Genomic DNA, 16,640 nt, shown 5'->3' with positions numbered 1-16,640 from the left:
ATATCGGACCTTCTGATAAACTTTAACTTTAAGCATATTCCACCTGACTTTCGAAAGTAACAATGGTGCTTGAAAATGTGAAGAACATCGTGAATACAAATGCAAACAAGTATATCAATAATCCAGATCTTCAATTTCTAAGAAGCGCACTTCATACCGTATGTCTCCAAAGCAGTTTCTGTGATTAAAAATCTTGTTGACTAATGAGCTGAAATGCTTTAAGAGAACATAACAATCACTGGGCGCTACCTGTTTATCTCGTTTCTGAGGACGAAAAGTCAAATGGGTCTCACAAAAAATCGGTCAAGCGAAAAAAAGGCATAAAAAGACCAACATGATTAATATAATTGCTAAATCATTTGAGATAAGTGTGACAGATAAAACGTGAACGAGAAAGAGAAGGAAAGAAACCCCAACCGGCAGAGAGAGAGAGGAATATTTTTCATGAGGAGATCCGACTCCGCAACTTATAAAGTTTTCTAGCCTAATTAATAATTAAATCATATAGAAATTGAGAAGTTCAAAATATGAAAAAAAATTCTTATTTCGCAGTTGAAAAACTTTCAAAAAACCAGTTTTTGTCTCTGAGTTTTGTCATAAAAGCCATCTGCAAGACAGTTTCGTTGGCCAGTAATGATCGTTAAACTCAGAACAGGGCAAAACTATTCAAATTTTTTTTTTTGAAAAAATTGCAAATTTTGACAGGATCTTTCTACCATTCGTGATAATAAAATCTTCAGCACATTTTCAAGGTCTCATGAAACTATCAATTATCCCCATTTCAAGCCTTAAATAGTTTCTATGACTCAAAGATCCATAAACTTGGAACATGATAATAATTTTGAAAAAATTGAAAAACCTTAAATTTTATCAAAAAATTGCTAAGTCCAGTCTATTTTCCAGTCATTTAAGTAATGATAACCATTCCATTATTTCTAGAACCTATGCAGTAGCTTATTATCAAACCTTAGGAGGTCCCTGCGCCCGGAAAAAATCAAAGATTCAAAAATTTTCAAACTTGAAAAAATTACATCTAGAAACTATGCACTAAGCTATTATCAAAACCAAGATAAGGTTCCCTGGCTCTTGAGCCTGGAGAAACCTGAGAAATGACAAAAGATCACAAAACCTGAAAAAAATAGCAAGTTTTACAAAAAAAATCGAGAAAATTTGTGATATTAAAAAGATGAGAACTATTCCCTGGCCAACAAAAAATGTTCAGTAACTTATAATTAAACCCTATAGGAGGTTTTCTGACCCATGAGACTGAAACACACCTGAATAATGACAATGAAGGTCAAAAAAATTAAATACTGCAAGTTTTGTGAAAAAAAAAACAGCTAAAATTCGTGTAAAGAAGTAAAAATCGGAGTAAAATATGAAGTAAAATTGGTGAGAATTAGAATCATGAAAAACATTCTATTACATCCAGAAACTGTGCAGTAACCTATTATCAAACCCTAGAGGAGGTTCTCTGGCTCTTGAGGCTGGAGAAACCTAAAATTGAACAAAAAATTACAAAAATTGAATTTGAATGATAACAATGTCAAAACTGCAAGTTTGCCAGGAAAAAGCTAGAATTCGTGATTTTAAAAATGTTGAAAACAAATCCATTGCCACTAGAAACCTCGCAGTAATCTATTATCAAACCCTAGAGGAGTTTTGTTGACAACTAGAGCTTAAAAACTCAAAAAATGACAAAAATTTTCAAAACTTGAAAACTATGAAAATTAGTATAAAAATTTTGTTTGAAATAATAAAAATTTTGTTTGAAATACCAAATCAGATAGCTGTTAAAATGGTCACAAAAAGTACTCATGCCTTGCAAAAAACCTTAATCAACTATAGCCAGCCTGTTTTAGACTGGTCCAACAAAAAATTCGAAAGATGACGAAAAAACACGAAAAATTACATTGTGGGCTGAAAACTCCTAAAATGACCTTTTACCCTTAAACTACGGTCTTCACCTTCACAGTAGCTACAACACGCTATGTACTTGAAGGACTACTAAGTGCAATTAAGGGCTTTTAATGAAACTTAACGCCCCTGGGCGCTACCTGTTTATACCGTTTTTAAGGACGAAAAGTCATGGGTCAGACAAAAAAATAATATGATTGCTACACACTTCGTTTGAGAGCAATTAAATAAAGTAATTTAACCTCATATTTTCGCAACCAACATATTGTCGACGAATTAAACGAAATCAAATAAAGGCCAAAAATAGCAATACGTTCTTTTTGGATCTATTTCTAATTGACATTTTTTCGGGGCAAGACTTTTCTTGCATCCCTTTTTTCTTTGCGGCGCGTAAACCTTTTGGCAGTTGGATTATCGGTCATTGACTCTTTTTGCATTTAGGTCAATGACTCTTTTGCGGTCTCCCCTTTTTCGGACATTGACCTTTTACAAGAGCAATTTTTTCGGTCATTGACCTCTCACAATCTGCCCTCTTAACCATGCTTCTCGAGAGCTCTTAAACATGCGCTTCGATAGTTCTTAAACATGCTCTTCAGAGGCCTCTTAAACATGCATTTTCGCCTTTCGTTGAACACGGTGCCTTATAAAATGTCATGCATTTAATATATAGGATTTGCTTGAATGAGTGCACTAAAAAAACAAATTAGGAAATGCCTTTCCCAAACATTGGGTGAATATTGGCTGGTTCGGGGCCCTCCAAGCACTACATCTTTATAAAGCATTTTATATTTTTTTAAAATTATCAACGAAATGAAAACACTACATACAAACATTAGTAGCGAAAAAGTAAAACAGAAGATAGACAACTATTGAAAACAAAGAAATAATGGCCAAAGTAAATGAGTCAAACCTACAGCCTCCCTTATTCAACGACAGCTCTCATTGAAGCATCAACAACCTCGCGCCGCCTTAGAGTCCTAGAGCCTCCAATGCAGAGGATGGAGTTCCATTAAAAAGTCGAGAGTCCCTCCCCTAAAAGAGTACCCGGTCAAACTCGTGGCGGCAAGTCAACACCTATATACATTTATGAATCATGACAGTAGACAACAGTTAATGCATTGAGAGCGAGCAAGACGGAGAGCAGAAATACCAACAAAATAGATATGAGAATCAGAAATCATTATGTGAAATGTAATGAGTATTTCAAACAAATTTATTAAGACAACTAGGACAGCAGCCTTCCGCCTTCAACAACCGTTCCTATTGAGGCTTCTACTGTAGGGCCCCGGCAAAAGGAGCGTGAACGTGAACCACGTAGTCAGAAAATGGAATTACGCAAGAGCGCGAAACTTATTTTTGCCATAATATAGGTGATGACGTCTGAATACAAAACCGTCATCTACGATGGACGTCTGGACTGAAAATCAGTATCCAACTGAGTGCTCTTCCAGTATTGTTAACGAGAGGTTGGATAAAATAGGCACAAAAGAAAAGGTTACAGCAAGACCCCCAAAAAATAAACATCTCAAAACAATTAACAGTTTTAACAAAAATGAGCTTAAATCTGTTTTTTGTTCAATACAGAAGAAACATCCCTCAAATTTTTGCGAGTAGTCTGAAAAAATTGTGTGATATTCAAATCATTTTTAACAAAGATAAAATTAGGAACCCGCAAGTTACAAAGGATTGATGCAATTCCCTCTATGCTGGCCAAAGAAGCCGATAATTGTACACCAGAACTTCCTTTACATCAAAAGAAAGATTCCCTGTTGGGACAACACCTCGTTGAATATTGTGGTTCAGCTCACAAAATTGTAAGGTACAATTTCGATGCATGTCGGGGTTGAAAAACAAATGGCAATTGAAGCGATCTACATCGAAAACTGAAACCCCAACAAAAAATGCGCGACGAGTACCGGGAGGGAATTCTAAGGACGAAAATCAGTTTTGCTCTCCTAAAGAGATTTGTCTTCTGTCTTCGAAGCTCAAAGACACTTAGGCTGCAGTGAGTTTTTGACGCCTCAATTGATTCTGTGCTCAAATAAAAAGTTGTTATCTTGTCTCATCTACTTTTGTCATTATCTGTGTCCTAATGCTGTCTGTCTGTTGTTTTAGATTTTTCTGAGCTCATGCTTTTAACATTATTATATGAATAATTAGAATTTTATTGGCGGGTTTGAACACTGGTTGGCTACCATAGTTAGGGATAGGGAAGTGATTTTGCCGAGAAGAAAGGATTGTCATTTAAAATCTAAATCGGTTCAAAGAATGAAGGTTTTGGAGCACTGCTGACTTCACTACTACTGATCTCACTAATGAAAAAAAAAATTACAAAAAATTGAAACTTGTCGTTGACTCAGGCTGTCAGATTCTGCGACAAAAGTTAAATAAAGTAGCAACAATTTTCTGAAATTATTTACATTTAAAATTATATTTACAAAATTTTATTTACACTTAAAACAAAAATATCTTTTCAACCTTTTCAATTTTCTCTGCTTTCATTCCTAAATGTTTTTATCTTTTATTTGTTATTAATTACAAAATTTTCAATTGACATGTATCAGAATAACATTTGATTTTCAAAAGCCAATTTCTTTGCATCGGAACTAATACTATATGATTCAGGATAGCTGTTTTCTTTTCGAGGAAAAGTTTCTGTGTTTCGAAAGTGATGGGACAGCTACACCAGTGCAAGCAAAAAGAAGCAAACGAAACGTAGTTTTCTCACATCACTTTGATCACATTTGTTCTTTTTTGCAGGTTAATGAAAGTTCGTTACTGCTTTTGTGGCAGCTTTTTGCTAGCGGGTTTTGAAAAGTTTTACTTCAAAGTGTGTTTTGTTGATCCTGGATACCCAAAATCCGCTAGATTTGATGTCTAATTGTGCCTCATCATTAGTTGTCATTCAATTAAGAGCTAATTTTCCACCTTGTAACGGCTGAAAATGAAGTTCAATATCAACATCGTGACAGACACCGCATAACGAATTTGAAAAGGAATCGAGAACTTTACTACGTCTCATATAGCTGTGTCCTCCTTTCGGTAAAGAAGATGTGCCAACGTGAAAATTTCATTATTACTCATATTGAAGGCATCTTTACTTTGTCACAACAAGAGCGAATGGCATTGCCATTAAATTTGCTTTTCGCTGGTTCAAAATAGTGTTCTTTCAACGTCATTGCGATAAGAGAGCTTGATTCTCATTTTTCTCTAGCTAAGTCATGCAAGTAAGTTGCATTCTATTTCAATTGGCTGTTAACTGTTGTCTTTTCCCAATTGGTATCAAACTTTTTCCCTTTTTGTTTCATTTACGACTATTGGGCGTGCAGATGGGTAAAGGATATGAGAATTGAACATATCGTTCGTATTCGTTAACAACGCCTACAGCATGAAACATATCTCGGCCACGCTGTCCTATAGGCAATGAAGGCAACGAGAAGTTTATTTGGTACTTTTTGGGATCTTTTACAAGATTCGGTATTAGCTCAATGTTGATTGTTTTCTCGTATTTTTAAAACAATTCTTCAAAATTGGGAAATATACGTGCGAAAAAAATCTTTTTTTACAGAACAAAAAGAAATAAGCATTTTTAGAAATTTTTGAGGTGAAACAATGGCAGTGATGGCTATCTTGTTTAAGAAAAATTTCTGTTGTCTTAGTGATCTCATAAAGATTTCATTTTGCATTATCAGAACATGTATTTCTACCTAATAATTTAAAACTCTCCAATATGTGCAACTCATCATGAGAGGGAACCTGGTACGTTTGCTCAAAAGATGTGCTTGGCTAAAAATATGAAACTAAAACAGCAGGATGACAGTCGAAAACAAGACTTTGTTTTTCAAGAACTCTTAAAATTTTTTAGAACATCAGAAGAGCCCACAGCCTTACCGTCGTCCAGATATCACTTTTGAATTGTGAAATAGTTGTCTTTAATTCCAAGCAAGAGAAAAAGGTCATTCCCATACATTGACATTGCGAGGGGATCATCTTAACTTGTATCTTCCTGAAATAGGATTGTTTGTTTGTTTATATAACTTCTTGCTGGTTCAAGATACGGATGAAATGAGAAATGATAGAGAGCAGGGCAAAATTTTGTGAAGATTTTTATACTGAAGTTGAGACAATTAAAAGCATGTTTTGTGTCAATAAAATGGATCGCTTTCGAATCAGTATTGTTGAAAGAAGTACCCAACCAAAAAAAATGCCATTATCAATTCTTCAATTTGACCAATAGACAATTGTGGATTAGCACCTATTATTTGAGTCGGTCTGATTTAACACACCTAGAAACACTGCTGCCCCTCATTCGCCGAAGGTTTTTCCGAATTCCTATCGGTCGCATATATCAAGAGCTAACAGCCAAAATAAATCATATGGAGGAAGAAGTATCACGTGACAAGTTGATATTCCAATGGTAGTTTAGCTATTGTTTTGTATAGATCAATCGAGGAAGACTTGAAGGATATCAGGGGCCTTCACCATATGTCAGCATCGACACTCAATCAGTCGTGGCTTCCATGCGTTTTCAATGCTGACTTTTCTAACTAACCATTGATTCAAGGCGTGTCTCAAATTTGGACTGATGCTATGGAAAAACATTTGATTGGTCATAATAAACAAATATTGATTTCCGTTTCTTTAGGCAATTCTCCTGCACGACATCCAGCACTATCTTTGACACCTCTAATAGTTGGAAAAAAGACACCACCTTTCGCTGAATCTAATGGAAATTTTTCTCGTTGTAATGCTTTGTCACAATTTTTGTTTTCACCCAAAGATTGTTTTGCTTAAATTTAACTCATAGGTTCCTGGATGATTTCTCTTTTCAGGAAAAGTGATTCGGAGCCCCACTTTATGCATTGATCTAACCGTCTTGCTATAATTTTTCCTTTCAGGAAAAGTGAGTCGAAGACCCACTTTATGCATTGATCTAACCGTCTTGCTATCGTTTTGTTTTTTAGGCGTCTTTATCTACTCTTTTTCTCACAAGAATGAGATGAGAGTTCACCATTGCGCAGTATAGAATCATCACCGGAATAGAATCATTTAAAATTTCTGACAGAATTTCAATCAAATTATTGGTGCATTTAATGCCAGTCTTGTTCTTGACAGCGTAATAAAGTTTGTTTTCCAGTTGTACAAATTGTTGGGGGATTTTACCTGGTAGTTTTCTGCTTCAATAGAAAGCAGAATTGAAAACAGTCGTTTTTCAGTGAAGAAAATGTGGTATTAACTGCTGCGACCTTTTATTTCAGAATCTAAGGGAGTTTTTGTCGTTCTTCTGTAGTCGTTTAATATATTCTCAAAATGGTAGGTCTTAGCGAATTCCAATGAACCGATATGGGCACTCATTTAGTGATTTCAATAGATAGCTATAGTTTTTGATAACTTCGAAGTCAATTGATTAAAAGAAATGTGAAGATTTGTTTTTAAGTTTTGCAATTTACAGTTCCTTTACATGATACCTAGTCTTCAAAAATTACATTTTGACACCATATTGTTTGTGTCAGAGAATGGTACAGTTGAACTTATTGAATTTTTTTAGTGCATCGCTTTTTGTTTTAACGGCCTTAATTCCGGTTTTTTGATAAAGTTTTATTTATTTTTTGACTTTTTTCTTCGTTTGTTGTTCATTTTGTAGTCCAGTGATGAATACTGGATAAAAGCAGGTACTAGTTTCTTCCTATGGAAAAAGAGCCATTTACTGAGTTCAGTTAACAGCTTAAGTTTTTCATGACTTTAAAATTTATTGTTTTTTAAAAACTTAGTTGTTTTTTTTAAATAATCAGATTTTTTTATTAAAAATTACTAGAGAAATATTTGAATTCTGCTGTTCGATTGGTCTACATGTTACCTATTCCCCTTAACTCTAGGTCAAGTATCATTCTATTGGTGTTGGAGAAAGGCAAAATTGAAAATATCTAATGTTTTCAGTGCTTTGTGTAGTGTTTCAACTGCTTCCATAATGGTTTTACAGAAAATATTAACAAAATTTTTGAGCTCTGTTTATTTTTTTAGACGTAAAAAAATTTCTGATGAATGACAGATCTCAAAAGTTTTTTTTGAGAAACAACAGAACCTGGTTATGGAATTCAGTTGCAAGCCAAATTCCTTATGTCTTTGAAATTAATTGTTTTCGAAACATTGAACTGTATTTTTTTCAATTTCTCTATATTTGTTTTTTCAATACTTGTTACTCATTCTCGTTTTTAGAAAATCACGGCTCTCATTATTGTTGTTCAGACAATGCGCAGTCAATCATATTTTATATATTATGGTTCAAAAAATTGTTTAACTTTTTGACGCCATTTTCTTAAAAAATTCAATGACATCTTTTTTGTCCAAATTTGTTATATAACCTATGAGACGTGCGACATGAGGTGTGAATGATTAGAAAGCTTTTTAAGGACTTCAACTGATATCTTATGGTTTTCACTACTTGATTTAATGAAAACGATGGGTTATTTAACTATGTTGCTTTTGTTCTTTCTTCTCTACTTGTTACCTATTCTTCTTAACAATGGGTCCACTATAACTCTATTGGTGTTGGAGAAAAAAAATTGAATTTAAGGTTCTTAGACCATTGCTTATTGTTTTGACGGCTTCCTTAACGTTTTTCGCAAAATGTTTATACATTTTTTGGTTTTTTTCTATTTATCATTCTTTTTGTGACGTATGACATATTCTGAAGATTGACAGATCTCAGTTGTTTTGTTTAGAAATAAAAAACTGGTTATGGAATTCGCTATTAGCCAGCTAAAGTTCTTATAACTTTGAAATTAGTTGTTTTCGAAATATACAACTCTAAGTTTTACCTTTTCTCTTTCTGTTTATTTTAGTACTTGTCAGCTAGTCTCATTATTCAAAAGTCACATATCTCATTTTTTTGTTCAAAGAACGCTCAAATGATTAGATTTTAAATTTTATGGTTCAGAATACGGTTTTAGTGGATTTGAAGCCATTTACTTAAACAATTTAGTGTAAATTTTTTTTCGCCTGAATTTTTTGTTTATTCTTATAGACGTACGACATGAGGCATGAATGAATAAAAACCTATTTAAATATTTGAATTGATATCTAATGGTTTTCTTTACTTCCTTTCAAGAAAACCGACGGTTTTTCAACAGTGTTGTTTTTGTTCTTTCTTGTGTACTTGTTACCGAGTGTTAGTAAGCTCTGGTTCACGTTTTTTCCAATGAAATATAAATTAGTTTGTTTGGTTTATGTTTTACTGACGCTTTATTAGTTTGTTAACTTGTAGTTTTTTTTTCAAAAAATAGACATTGCGTTTCGGGTGTAAATGTTTGTTGTTATTTGATTTTTTTGTTTGCCTTGTCTCGTAGTCTTAAAATGACAACTCTTGTCGGCCCACTAATGTGGTTTTAATTAGATTACTATGTGATGGGAGTTGGAAGCACTTTTTCCATTTATACACTAATTGTGTTTATCAATGTGTAATTTTTTGAATGTTTTCTTTCTCATTTGGTACACAATCAAGCCGAACTTGTGGATAAGCGGGGTCGAAACCTTATGTGCGAACGCACATTACAGAGCCTCCTTGTTATCATTTATATTTGAGGGAAACTTCAGTGCCAAATCAGCTGTTTTCCCCCAAATATTTTGTGTAAATCCAAAGCCGGGGTGAATACATTAAAAATTTTTGCATGCGGAAATTGGTATTAGAAAAAATGGGTTGGGGGGGAGGGGTGGTGATTTAAATTATTCCTCCTAAACTTCTCCAAAATTATCCTTAGTAAAATAGAATGAAATGAACTCCAGAATTAACTCATTTGTGCATTTGAATTCACTCTTTTCTAACAACATATAAAAATATTTCCAAAGCAGCAGCTTTAAAATTGATTTCTGAAGTTGAAGAAAAAGCGTATGTTTTACATATTTTACTGGCATATCACAGTCATTTTCTCAAATGTTGAAGCATAGATTACCAATTTTGCAGATTATAAGTGGTTGCCTAGGTGCTGGCTGAAATAATTAAAGTGCTTTTTCTCTCTTCTTTATCTGATATATTTTGCGCACTTACTTTGTTGTTTTTGTTTTCGCAGTTTCACATTCATTTTCCAATTAAAATTAACATTATAAAGCAGCAGTTACAATTTTTGCTTCCGGCAGTAACGAAACTATACTTATCAGGTAAACAATACTCGTATATATTAGAAGCACAAAAGATTTAAGAAGACTTTTTAAAGTTTCTAGAGCTTTTTTGTAAAACAATGGCAGCTTTTTTCCATAAAATAAAAAAAGTAAAATTTAAATATTAGATGTAACCTTTTATTTGACTCATGATTTTCGTAGGAATTGAAATTTTGCATTAAAAAGGTAAGAGTGTTAATTAATTATTCCAAAGATCAAGATTGCCATTGATAAGTTATATCTGTGAATGAAATCTGACAGAAATCGACGAGACCCCCTACTCCAACACACCCCAATCCCAACTTATCGACCAAATTTGAAGACCCAATTGGGTACTCCGGAAGTATAAAAATATTACGATCAGTTTCCTCCCTCCTACCTTCCACGTGAGCAAAATTTATAGCCAAGTTTTATAGCCAAAATTTTATATATATATATATATATATATATATATATATATATATATATATATATACATATATACATGAGCAAATATATTCATAGCCAAGTTTCAATAAGCGAATGTGCATTTTTTGCGCTATAATTGTTTGTATAGCCTTATATAAGGAGGGAATAGCCATTACAATTATTTTTATACCGTTATGAACCAGTGTAATAAGGTCACTAATAATAAATGGTCATATTCCGTCGGAAGTGGAAAAGAAAAGGCTATCTTTTGAATTTCAAAGGGAATACTTTACAAATGTCAAAACTTAGATAATTTACAGATTAATTTGTAGGTTTTATTACAGAAAACCGTACCGTTCTAATTTAAAAGGGCCGTACAATACTGATGAGCGGATTCAAAACTTGCAAGATTCTTGCAAGATATCAATCAAGGCAAAGAAATAAATCGGAGTACAAATGTTTTAGGAAACATCTTTGAAGCAAATTATTGTTTATTGAACAAACTACAAAACCTAATTCAATGAAAAATAAATTAGCCAAGATTCAAAATCTTCCGACTGTTGATTAACTATTTCAGCTCAACCAACAGCAAAAAGCAGCCAGGTAAACAGGACAAAAAGGTGAATGTAAATTCAAAATCTTGCAAGAATCTTGCAATATGGATGCAAATCTTGCAAGAATCTTGCAAGAAAATGGAAGAACTATGCTTTCCCTTGCAAGATTTCTAGCAAGATTCTTGCAAGATTTTAAATTTTTCATCACTAGGGTAATGTTTGATTTATAAATTTTTAGTATGTACCATTAACCGCGCGGTTATTGCAATTTACATGCAGCTTTGCATGATTTTTTGGGCGCCTCTCATTAAATTCCATAAGTGAACAGAATTTTATGATTTCTCTCCCCATAAAATTGATTGACGCTCGTTAGACGAACACCTGTTCAATTAATTGAACTGACCAGAAATGTTTCGTTAATTCAGAATGTCGCTAAATGTCGCCGCAAAAGAACAGACCGCGTCCACATCCAGTCTCTCCAGCAACAATGTGGAACATGACAGGGACGCGGATGCCGCCTCTAAAAGTGGACAAGAAAAATCAGCAGAGGTGGATCAGGGTTCCACCAGCAAAGGAACATCAAAGGGGAAGGCGGATGAGAACAAAGACAAAAAGCAGCAAAGTGGAAAGGACGGAAAAGAGGAGAAAAAGGAAGCGGATACTGTAAAATATGTTAGTTATTGTTCTTTCATTTTGAAGAGTCGAAAGAGGTCAATATCATATGATATGTCGGATCTTTTCCGTTTCTGCCCCCCCCCCCCCAGCTTAGTGGGCGCATATTATTTGCACCCCCAGACGCACGTGTCATGTTTTTACATAATGATTTATTGTGCAATGGCACGTGCTCTGTAACGGGGGGGGGGGGGGGGTGCATAACGTACAGGGGGGCATAAACGGAAAAGATCCGATATGTCTTTCCCCGTATAAGCATAACCATTATACCATGACCCCCTCCCTCGCAAAAACCCCCGTTGCGGTAACTGGGAGAACTGGACTGAGCTGAATGGGGGGATATTCACTTCTGCCAACAGTTGCCCGCAAGGAACTAACAGTTTTGGAAAAACAAACTTTTTCTTAAATTGACAGTAATGAAATAAAAAAAGTTCAATAATTACAAAACATCTAATATAAACACGAGTGCAATTTATTTCCACAATACCCGAATAGTTTTGCTTCTGTTATCTGCCAAAGAAAAACATATGGAAAACATATACCAAAAAACATATCGTTCACATTGCTGCGTTTTTTTTAGCTAAGCTATCTGGTTATCTTGATTGCACAAATTTGAAGCCATCAACGCTTTAAATTTCGATAAAGCTAGGTGCATAAAGGGTGTGTATAATTTTCTGTCCTCTCCATATGGTCGGTACTAAATTAAAAACAAAGGGTTTGGCACCAGCTGAGCCTCGCACAGGAAGAGTTTCAACCTATTAATCCCTATTTTTCAAGGAGAAAGACAATAACTAAAACAACTAGCTCAATTTTTCGTCAAGAAAGACACTTGTAAAACGCCCAGAACGCAACTCATTTCTTAAATTCTTCCAAAATAAAACAAATGGCAGATTACCAGTAAATAACTGCAAACCTATCCCAGATCTTTAGCGTCAAATTATCAATGAGAAGATCGAGACCTAAAAAGGAGGAAACAATAAGTTTTTCTACTAATTGTGACGTCTCTAATTGATTCAGAATTATTAGCAGTAAAGCTGCCATCGAAAAATTTATAATTAGATTGAGATATTCTCAATTGACTTCACCTCCTCTAATTAAAGTTTGTACAGTTAATTTTTGAAAGAGAGTTTAGAAGTCACTTTTATTGCGACAAAACTCACGACGACAAAAAAAATTGCAGGAATCACAAAATTATGAACTGACAACCATTAGGAATGGTATACTAACACCAGTCTTTGACAGAAAATGAGGAGGTATACGAATTTGAATATGCAATCACAAAGCAAAATTGTAAAAAGTCATAAAACTCCTTGAAAATGAAATCTGCGCTAGTTGTGTTGAAAACATCACAACAATAACAACGTTAATCAAAGTTAATCAAGAGTTCATAATACATTTTTTTAAACTCAAAAAAGATACCCCAGCTTTGAGGAAAGTCTGATCAAAGGTGAAGTAACAAAAAAATATTGAGAAATGAGATTAAAATCCATGTGTGTTTGAAGTAATGGCATCAGAGTAAACAAAGAAATAAATAACCACTGACAGAACAAAATAAATTGGATTGATTCAACGCTTCAATTAAAAAAAAACATGTCAAAATCAGAAAAGAAAAACATGAAAAATTTAGCCATGATATCAAAATTCAGTAAAAAACATTGAAAAACAAATACCCCCAAACTCAATACAAACTTTAGCTACAAGCAAAACCATTAAACCGATTGAATTGGTCTCATCAGATGGCCAATAGGGTCTGCAAGATTTGAGATAATGGAGAGCCCAAAATACAAAGTCTGTCAAAACTCAGGTATTAACTGCTATATTTGTTTGAAAACAAAGTGTCAAATCCTAAAACCAGTAGCAAATGACTGGAGCCATGAGAGAGTTTCTTTTATCTGTTTGGCGCGCTGTCGAAAAAATTCAAAGTAAGTTAAAAAAAAAACTGTCCCAAGAAAACTTAATTCAGAATGAAAAAATGAGGTAAAATTTGGATTATAATTGAGAAATTTGGTAATCGCAAAATAAGCTTTTTTAGCAACCTTTATAGTAAAATTGACGGACAACATTTTGTATCTAAGACGTGTCCGTACGATTTAAAAGGGTCGAAAGAAGTGTAAAGTGTTTTTGGAGAACTGATTGATACAAGAATTTGTTTGTGAAAAACACACATAATCAGTATATCCTAAAATTAAGATATTATATTTCAAATTTCAATGTCATGACAACGCAACACTTGCTGGAACTGTCGATATGAATTTTACGATATACTGAACCATCAAAAAAACTGAATTATTGATAAAATTTTTCTTCTAAGTTGATGTTTTAATTCAACTGATTATTAAGCAATGAAAAAACTTATCAATCTAAAAACCCCAACTAATTGCCTGCTGACCTACCTAACTTACTCGAAAACCCAAAATTTAATTTTGGATTGTTTTTTGATATAGAGACAAAAATCAGGTCACTTACAATTGGATTTCCAGACATTTGTAAAAAAAATGACTTGTGAGCGATTTGACTGAAAATTAAAAAGAAGGAAAAGTTGGCTGGCAGTGACAGCTGTTATTTCGTTATTTGTTCACTACCCTATGCGGCAACCGCAAAATCTTTGGTCATCCTAGCTGTTAAAATGAGCATATTCTAGAAGGTTCCTGCGCAAAAAAAACTGACATTGTGATGCAAAAAAATTTTTCCTCCACTTCACTTCGCGGCCCTCAGAATAATATTAGCCAAAATAAAACTATATCACATTAAGGAAACTGTGAAAAAAGTAAAACAAAGAGAGTGCATAATTGTCAACAAACCAGTAGCTTGCGCAAGAAAACTTTAAAGACATTTTTTCAGTGTTTTGAGAAAATGCTTTAAGTTGACTCCTGCTTGCAAATGTTTGAAGTATTTGGGAAAACATTTGCAATAGTTAAGTTTAAGATGTACAAAAGTTATGACTGAACAATTATCAATTTTTCAAGGAAGTATTCTGTTTTTTTTTTTCTGACTAATTGCTCTCAATCGAAGGTTGTAGAAATTATATTAGTCGTGTGGCCCTTATAAGGTGACTTTTCGCTTGCGCGATCTTCTGTCTGACCCATTTGATTTTTCGTCCTCAAAAATGGAATAAAATTTTTTTGGAGAACTGATTGATACAGGAATTCGTTTGTGAAAAACACTTATAAACAGTATATCGTACACTTAGGAAAACATATTTCAAATTTCAATGTCATGACAACGCAACACTTGCTTGAACTGTCGATTTGAATTTTACGATATACTGAACCATCAAAAGAACTGAATTATTGAGAAAAATTAAGTTCTAAGTTCATGTTTTAATTCAACTGATTATTAAGCAATGAAAAAACTTATCAATCTAAAAACCCCCACTAATTGTCTGCTGACCTACCTAACTTACTCGACATCCCAAAATTTAATTTTGGATTGTTTTTTTATAGAGAGAAAAAAATCAGGTCACTTACAATTGGATTTCCAGACATTTGTAAAAAAAAAATTACTAGTGAGCGATTTGACTGGAAATTAAAAAAGCAGGAAAAGTTGGCTGGCAGTGACAGCTGTTATTTCGTTATTTGTTCACTACCCTATGCGGCAAGCGCAAAATCTTTGGTCACCCTAGCTGTTAAAATGAGCATATTTTAAAAGGTTCCTGCGCAAAAAAAATTGACATTGTGATGCAAAAATATTTTTCCTCCACTTCACTTTGCGGCCCTCGGAATAATATTAGCCAAACTAAAATATATCACATTAAGGAAACTGTGAAAAAAATAAAACAAAAGAGAGAGCATAATTTTCAAAAAACCAGTAGCTTACGCAAGAAAACTTTAAAGACGTTTTTCAGTGTTTTGAGAAAATGCTTTTAAATTGACTCCTGCTTGCAAATGTTTGAAGTATTTGGGAAAACATTTGCAATAGTTAAGTTTAAGATGTACAAAAGTTATGACTGAACAATTATCAATTTTTCAAGGAAGTATTCTGTTTTTTTTTTCTGACTAATTGCTCTCAATCGAAGGTTGTAGAAATTATATTAGTCGTGTGGCCCTTATAAGGTGACTTTTCGCTTGCGCGATCTTCTGTCTGAACCATTTGATTTTTCTCCCTCAAAAATGGGATAAAATTTTTTTCGGAGAACTGATTCATACAAGAATTCGTTTGTGAAAAACACGCATAAACAGTATATCGTACACTTAGGAAAACATATTTCAAATTTCAATGTCATGACAACGCAACACTTGCTTGAACTGTCGATGTGAATTGTACGATATACTGAACCATCAATAAAACTGAATTTTTAAGAAGAAATTTGTTCTTGTTGATGTTTTATTTCAATTAAATATTCAGCAATGAAAAAACTTATCAATCTGAAAACGCCAACTGATTGTCTGCTGACTTAACGTTCTCGAAATCCCAAATTTCAGTTTTGGATTGTTTTTATTATAAAGAGACAAAAGTCAGGTTTCTTATCATTGGGTTTCCAGATATTTGTAAAAAAAAATGACTTGTGAGCGGTTTGGCTGGAAATTAAAAAAACGGTCAAATGAAAAAACTTATCAATCTAAAAACCCCAACTAATTGCCTGCTGACCTACCTAACTTACTCGAAAACCCAAAATTTAATTTTGGATTGTTTTTTTATATAGAGACAAAAATCAGGTCACTTACAATTGGATTTCCAGACATTTGTAAAAAAAATGACTTGTGAGCGATTTGACTGAAAATTAAAAAGCAGGAAAAGTTGGCTGGCAGTGACAGCTGTTATTTCGTTATTTGTTCACTACCCTATGCGGCAACCGCAAAATCTTTGGTCATCCTAGCTGTTAAAATGAGCATATTCGAAAAGGTTCCTGCGCAAAAAAAAATTGACATTATGATGCAATAATAGTTTTACCCCACTTCACTTCACGGCCCTAAGAATAATATTAGCCAAAATAAA

At 33.6% G+C, this 16,640-nt stretch overlaps 1 protein-coding gene across 1 annotated transcript in view; it reads left to right on the top strand.

Moving 5' to 3' along the window:
- Positions 1-11,062: 11,062 nt before the first annotated feature.
- The window catches only part of LOC142338639 (uncharacterized), a 40,982-nt gene continuing 35,404 nt past the window's right edge, over positions 11,063-16,640 (top strand). Inside the window, exons 1-2 of the mRNA XM_075388482.1 lie at positions 11,063-11,082; positions 11,459-11,705. Of these exons, the coding sequence (XP_075244597.1) occupies positions 11,460-11,705 (246 nt within the window). The 5' untranslated portion in view covers positions 11,063-11,082; position 11,459. The remainder of the gene's footprint in view (positions 11,083-11,458; positions 11,706-16,640) is intronic.

This window comes from Convolutriloba macropyga, chromosome 4 (assembly GCF_964194025.1).
Source record: "Convolutriloba macropyga chromosome 4, txConMacr16.3, whole genome shotgun sequence".
Lineage (NCBI taxonomy): Eukaryota > Metazoa > Xenacoelomorpha > Acoela > Convolutidae > Convolutriloba > Convolutriloba macropyga.
The sequence above is the reverse complement of the archived record's forward strand: the minus strand, read 5'-3'. Positions and strand labels throughout refer to the sequence as shown.